This window comes from Letharia columbiana, assembly GCF_014066305.1.
Source record: "Letharia columbiana isolate WasteWater2 chromosome Unknown Sc0000031_s0, whole genome shotgun sequence".
NCBI classification, from domain to species: Eukaryota; Fungi; Ascomycota; class Lecanoromycetes; order Lecanorales; family Parmeliaceae; genus Letharia; species Letharia columbiana.
Window position 1 is genome coordinate 174046 of NW_023501074.1, and position 8334 is coordinate 182379.

Below are 8334 nucleotides of genomic sequence, written 5' to 3' on the forward strand. Positions count from 1 at the left end.
TTCTCTTATTTAGAATTTATAAGTCTCTTTTTTAATAAGAAATAGTTATAAGTTTCGAGAATATATTATATAATAAATTATTAATATATATAAAAGAATAAGATAGAGTTAATTTAAAAAATATAAATTTATATATATAATTAATTATAGATTTGAGTTCGTTATACTCTTAAATTAAATCGACTAAAGTTAGCCCGCTATCTCTCTCGAGATATCTTATTAAAAAATAAATATATATTCTTTATAAATAAAATAATTTTTTTATTTTCTATTAAGATTTTATTATTTCTTTATTAAATTACGAGTTTAGGCCTATAAATTAAATTTATAATATTATTTTTTTAAATTAGAGCTATCGAGTAGATTAAGTAAGCGAACTTCAAATAAACGATATTTAAATTCCTTTCCTTTAAATAAATATAAGACTAAATTTTAAATTTTCTAATTTAATTAAATATTTAAATATTTAAATTATAATTAAAAAAAAGAATTAATAAATTTTAATAGAAAATAAAAAAGTTATTCTAAAATTAAATAATATATATCTCTATTTAAATTAGAGCTATTAATAAATTTAATAAGTAATCTTTAATAGACGATATTTAAAATTCTTATCTATTAATAATTATAAGATTAAATTTTATAATTCTTACGACGTTAAAGAAGCGTAAGCTATACTTTATAATTAAAAAAAAAACTTAAAATTTTAATAGAAGATATAAAAAGTTATTTTATTTATAAATAACGTAAATTTTTTTTTTAATAAGAGAGTCTTAAAAAGGCTAGAGAGCTAACTTAGATAGTCTAATTTAAAAAACGTAATAATCTCGAATTTATAATTAACTATATATATAAATTTAAGATTTTTTAGCTTAGCTCTATCTTATTCTATTATATATATTAATAGAGCGTATTTTACGCTTTTTCATACTAGAAGAATTTTAAAATTTAATCTTATAATTATTAAAAAGTAAGAAGCTTAAATATCGTTTATTAAAGTTCGCTTACTAAAATTACCAATAGCTCTAATTTAAAATAAATCTATATTATTTAATTTTAGAATAACTTTTTTATTTACTATTAAAATATTTTAATTTTTTTTAAATTATAGAAGATTTACGCTTTTAAATAAAAAAGAATTATTAAATTTAATCTTATAAATATTTAAAGATTAGAAATTCAAATATCGCTTATTAAAGATTACTTATAATAGCTTATTAAATTTACTCGATAGCTCTAATTTAAAAAAAAAATTATAAATTTAATTTATAGGCTTTTACTCGTATAAAATAAAATATTAATATTAATATTTTAATCTCGACTAGTCTAGACGTAACTAACTTTATTAAAGTTTTAAATATATTTAAAAGTATATTTCTATAGAATAAGCTTTTAAAATTAAGAGTTTTTTTAAAAATCTAAGTATTTAATATTATAATAATAAATAATTTCTTTTAAAATAAATCTAGATTAATAATCAACTTTCTATAAATAAATTAAATTCTATAAGTTTATATTTAAATATAAGAATTAATAAATATAAAAAATAAGAATATAATAAGAATAAACTTAAGTATAAAAAATTAATTCTATTTATAGAAGACTTTATAACTTATTAAGAAGATAATAATTTAAAGTTAATAATAAGATTACGATTTATCTTAACACTTAAAGAGATATAAATAGATTTTTATAGAATAGAAATTAAAGTTTATTCGTAGTAGATAGAAGAAGATATAGATTCTCTATAAATAAAGCTTTTTTTAATATCTTAATAAGCTAGATAATCTATACTATATAAAGTTAATTTATATAAGACTTTAAATTATATCTTTTAAGTATTAATACTTAATCTTTTACTTACTTAATATTCTTCTTCTTTATCTTATAAGATCTTTTAAATTACTTTTTTATTACTATAGCTATAATTTAATCTCCGCGACTTCTTCTTATACGTTTCTTTTTATCTCGTCTTATTAAGTTAATAGAAACTATTATAATTAAACTAGAAAATATAAAATATAAACTATTAGAATTTATTTATACTACTAGCGAATAATATATTTATATTCTAAACTATAAGATTCTTATAAATTTAGATTTTATCTTATATTTTTATATCTTAATTAATATATATAAAAGAATAAGATAGAGTTAAGTTAAAAAATCTTAAATTTATATATATAGCTAATTATAAATTCGAGGTTATTACGTCTTTTAATTAGACTATCTAAGTTAGCTCGCTAGCCTTCTTAAGCTCTCTTATTAAAAAAATAAATATATATTATTTATAAATAAGATAACTTTTTTATTCTCTATTAAAATTTTAATTTTTTTTTAAAATTATAAAGTATAGTTTACGCTTTCTAACGTTAAAAGAATTATAAGATTTAATCTTATAATTATTTAAAAATAAGAAGTTTAAATATCGCTTATTAAAGTTCGCTTATTAAATTTACTCGATATCTTTAATTAAAAAAATAGATTATAAATTTAATTTATAAATCTAAACTCGTAAGATATAAATCTATAAGGTATTATTAATAGAGATATATATTTATAAATTACTATTTATAGAGATATAATTTATAAGTTACTATAGTAGCTCGAATTTACTATTTAGAGGTTCGATTATAACTGGCGAACGCATTTAAACTATAATCGTCTATAGTAGATCTGAATAGGGTAGGCTTTCGAAGCGTTAGATCAGCGACCTCTTGCTCGAACGAACTCTATTTACACCTAATAGATGCGTCGAATGTTACGATGCTGCCTGGAGTATCTCGCTACACTGGATTCATAGTGAATGACGCGTAAGTAAGAAGAGGGTTAAAGGCTACGCAATTGGCGTGCGGGGGATAGGGTGGAATAGATCTTATCGAGAGGGGTGTAGGTACGAACGTTAGCGGGTGTGAGCTCGTACGTTCGGGAAGTTTAGGCGACTCTAGACTTCTGGGTAGGAACTCGGACGCATCAGATTCGTCGGACATCTTGGACGGTTTCGTAGTACCGTAGTCTTAGAGAATACGGCCAGCGCAAGAGAATAAATGTGAAACCAGACCACAACGACGAGGTGCGGTTGATTCTAGTGCCAATAAGTAGAAAGTGGTCAATCTCTGTCATATTTCTCCGAGCAATTTTTGTCCTTTCTCTTCCAACGCTTTCCTTACTCGCATTTCTTCTCCTACTGCCTCTTGCGTAGTTTTCACTTTGGGATCATAATCCGGTGGCAGGACCGTGATGAAATTGTCTCCGAGATGGACTCTACTCAACTCTGTAGGTTCGTCAAATTCTTGCAGGTTTGCCATGTTCCAGTTGTTCACATGCTTCTGTTTCCGCTTTTCAAAGTATTCGTCCTTCTCTATCTTCAAATCATTATCTGCGGTTTTCTTAGGAGCCACCACGTCCACGTCCCACATATTGGTCACTTCATCAGTATTTGACTTCGTTGTAAGGTACGCATGGACTGTGAGATGTGTATTGTTGGATATCATTGCCGCATCTTTGATGTCCATGGTGAAATGCAGCTTATCCCGAACGAGACCGCTCTGGTTTGTCCGATAAGTCCACGGGTGAGCATCGACTCTATCAAATGTTAATGCGCCTTCTTAAATGGAAATAGAAAGAGTGGACCTGATGAGAATTTGATGAGGGGTTAAATTCTCGTTCGCTGCTAACTTCAATGCTGCCTGTTTTCCTGCGTAAAATAAACCCAAAAGGTTAAGACGTTGAGGGACGAGCCCTTTAACCAAAAGAAACTTGAAGCCTGACATTGAGATGTTTAAAGCTCGAGAAAGGGGGCATTAGGTATGTTTGGTGTGGGTATTAAGAATGATGAATTAGCCTAAGATCTAGTCTCAGAAAGACCCTACGCAGTAAGTCTGTCACGGTACGCTAAGGCCTTACCTCGCCTTAGGGCTAGAGCTAACTAGCGTAGACTTAACACTACATGAATCTATTCTATAAATATATAGAATAATTATAATCTTTTATATTATATATTAAATTATAATATAGTTATATTATTTTCTAATAATATAGTAATAATACTTAAGATTATTTAATAGATATCTATTAAGTTATTTCGCTTTTATATTAATTAACTACTTCTTCTCTAAAACTCTATCTATCTTAATATTAAATACGCTTTTATATTAGTATTTATAATTCTATAAGTCTTTATATAATATTATTAATATCGATTCTTTTATTAGACTATTTAATATTATTATAATATTTAATAGTAGCGAGATTATAATCTCTAGCTTCTTAATAAAGTAAGTTCGTTTTTATTAGAATTAATATAGATATAATATTAATATAGATATATTAAATAAGATAATTAGTATATCGAACTATATAGAAAGAAGAAAGATATTAAATAATAGATAAATATATCTACTAAGATACGCTAGGCTCGAATAGATTAGAGAGCTAAGTAATATATTAAGAATATAAAATATACTCGTAATACTATTTTCTTCTCTTTATAAAATTATATTTTATAATTAATAAGTAAAAAGATAGAAAAATATATATATATATATACTTAACGTCTAAAAAATAATAAAAGTAATAAAGAAATAATCGTATTCGAGAATCTTAATATCGTATTTTTCTTTATAAGAGATATTAGAAACGATAGTAATTCTTTATATTTACGCTATAGCGATATCGCTAATTAAAGCGTAGATATATATAGAAAGCTTAATTAAAAGAAAATTAATATAATATAATAAAAATAATATTTATTAATATAGAAGTAAATAGTAGTAATTTTCGAATTTATATCTAAGCGAATAAAATATCGATAGAATAATACGATATAATTAATCGAGGGCTCTCAAATTAAATCGAGCTATAGATATTAAAAACTCTAATTTAATATTAAATAGATTTCTTTCTAAAATACTATATAATTAATATTAGTAAAGACTATTAATAAAGACTATTAATAATAATAATAAAAGTCTATAGATAACGTACTATAGCTTCGAAAGATACTTAGATATTTATTAGTAAGAAAATCTTATATAAGAGGTTTTATATAATATAATTTATAATTAATATAAGTCTAAGAGATCGATTCTCGGCTTCTGAAAAAAAATAAGAATATTGCGAAGATATCGAACGATTTTAATTTGATTAAAAATAAGGTATTTAAGATAGTTCTAGTATTTTATAAATTAACTAATATAGATAAGATATTTTAAAATAACGTTTATAGAAGTTATCTATTAAATCTTAGTAATTTTCGAATTTATTATTATTTATATTATATTAAATAGAGTTATTATAGAGACTTTTCTACTTAACTTTATACTTAAAATAATTATTAATTAACTTAAAGATAAATATTTCTTTAATAATTTATTCGATTTAATTATTAATAGTAACTTATTTAGATAAAAGATTTATCTATTTTAATAAAGAGTTATTTATTACGAGATTTAAGAAATTAAAGTAAAAGATCTTATAGATCTTTATATTTAATAAAAGTTTTAAACGATATAAAGTTTTAATAAAATCTATAATTTTAAATAGATTAAGTTTTTTATAATCTAATTTATAAAAAGAGCGATTAAAGATAATATTCTTATTATTTAAAAAGATCTTATCGTCTATTTAAAAGATAATTTTTTATTAATATTTATTTACTTATATAATTATAATCTTCTAAACGTAATTTATATTACTTCTAATATACTTAAAACTCTATTTTATATAATTTATAATATTCTCTATTTAAGTAGTATTAAGATATTTATATATAATCTTATAGTCGATAATATTCAAGTTAAAAGTTATTTAAGAATAAAATCTCTTATTCGCGAGAAAAGATAAAATATCGATAGTTAATAAAATAGTATTATTATTAATAAATTAATAATAAATAGCTATCTTACTTAATCGTTCTATATATAATTATAATATATTTAAAAATAATCCTTTATATTCTAATTTATTTACTTAATTTATTTATCGATTTTAGAGTAAAAGACTATTAATAGCTTAATTATAATATTTAATCTTTTATAAAAAGATTTTTATATAATAGCTATAAATTAAAAATCTTAATTTAATATTATTAAAGTCGATAGATCGTATAAGCGAAATACTTTCTTAAATAATAAATTAATTATTCTTTTAGCGATATTATCTTTATTAATATTAAAGTAGATTATATAATAATATTTCTTAATAAAAAAATTAATTACTACTTAATTAGTATTATAGCTATTAAATATAAGTAAATTTATAATAAAGTTAATCTATATATCTTATTATAATTTTTATAGAAGTAATAGAGAATAAAATAAGCTATATTCTCGATTACGAAGTATCTTAGATCTTTAATAGATAGAATAATTTTAAATATAAATAGCTATTATTATTATTATTTCTTATTAATAATATTCTCTTTTAAGTAATTTATAGATATATACTATCTCGAAATAGCCGTAAAACGATTAATTATATATCTCTTAAATAATATTAATATATATATTATCGAATACTTATAAAAGATTCTTATAAAAAAGTATCTTATTCTATATAGAGTATTTATTAAAAGTAATTTCTTAAAATCTATTCTTATTTTCGATAATAGTATTACGAATTTTTATATAATACTTATCTTTCTTATTAATTCTTACTATCTTATAATAGATAAAATTATTAATTATATATATATTAATATATTCGCTATTTAATTTTAATCGATTAGAGATAAGAATTATTTAATATTATTAACGTAATTATTCGTTTTCGAAATTAGTTAATTTATATCTAGTTATTTATATAAGTATATTAATCTTAATATTCTAAAATCTAGATCGATAAATAATCTTTATATTAAATTCTAATAATATATTTAAATATTAAATCTAGCGTTAACTAAGATTTCTTCTCTTAATAAAATATATTAATTTTTTATAATCGATAAAGATTCTAATAAGAATATTTATATATTTTAATTTAAAATACTAATATTCTAAATAACGAGTAATTACTAATAGTTTATTATTTTAGATTTAATAATTATACTTAATTAAAATTAGGTTTTTACTATAGAAGATTATCGAATAATAATTTTTCTTATTATTATATTAAGAAAGAATATCTTTATTAATATAGTCGAAAGAGTTAGTCTCTAAAATAATTTTCTTTATTCTATTAAAATAACGTAGAATTAAAGCTTTAGTAATAATAACTTTCAGAAAATAGAAAGCCTCTTAATATATTAGAAACTAATTAAATATACTCTTCGTTATTATAAATTTTACTATAAATTTAACTATCTTAAAGAAATCTCTAATAAATTATTAATAAAAATTATAAAAATTAATAAAGATCTATATCTCTTAAGATTAATAGATATAATTTATTTAATAATAATCTAGATTTTAATAGAATCTATTTATAACCTATCTATAGATATTAATAAATCTAAAGATATAATTTTCTAGATATAGAATTTATATTCAAAAATATCTATCTTAAGATTAATACTTTTTAATTTCTAAAAAATTTATCTAACGTATTAAATGTATTTCTTTTTTATCTTATTATTATATATTTTTTTATCTTATTATAAGTAAATATATTATTAAAATAGATTTAGTAGAAATTATTTATATACTTAAATAGAATATTCTTTATATATTATTAATATATAGCTAAGTCGTTAATTAATTCGAAGAAGAGAATCTAATACTTATATACTTTAAGAAAGATATTAAAACTAGTAAAATTCTCGCTATCGAGGTATATATATAGTTTATTAAACGCTATTATAATATTTAATTAAGTAAGATATTTATATCTTTAAATTCTTACTAAATTCTTATCTATTAGTAAGATTAGATATTAATTTCTTTTAATAATAGCGTTTAGCTTTCGGTAATTTATATAAAAATATAACTTTTTACTTAATTTTTTTATAAATAAAATAGATAAGATAAATAGTATATAGTTTAGTATTATAAATCCCTTCTTTAAATATTCGTTTAGATACTTCTTTATCTATTTTAATTTATATTCTAATATTAAATAGATTCTACTTTTCGAAAGTTTCGTTTTATCGAAGTTATTATTAAATTTTAATTTATAATTATAAAAATAATATAAGAAAAGTATATTTATTTTAATTTTATTAAAAATATCTAGATAGTCGTAGTACTTCGAAGATAATTTATATTTTATCTTCTTAGAACTAATTATATTAGCGCTATTAATTTAAATAGAATAATTAGAATTATAATATTTCTTATATTTCTTTTCTAAATTATAGAGATATAATTTATTAATTAATATATAAGATTTATAAGATAT

At 20.1% G+C, this 8334-nt stretch overlaps 1 protein-coding gene across 1 annotated transcript; it reads right to left on the minus strand.

Moving 5' to 3' along the window:
• Positions 1–3119: 3119 nt before the first annotated feature.
• Positions 3120–3515, minus strand: HO173_008442 (uncharacterized protein; the record flags this gene model as incomplete). The annotated part of the gene is made up of 1 exon (XM_037310342.1): positions 3120–3515. One exon carries the CDS (start codon positions 3513–3515, stop codon positions 3120–3122), a length of 396 nt encoding a protein of 131 aa, XP_037162739.1.
• Between the last annotated feature and the right edge of the window lie 4819 nt (positions 3516–8334).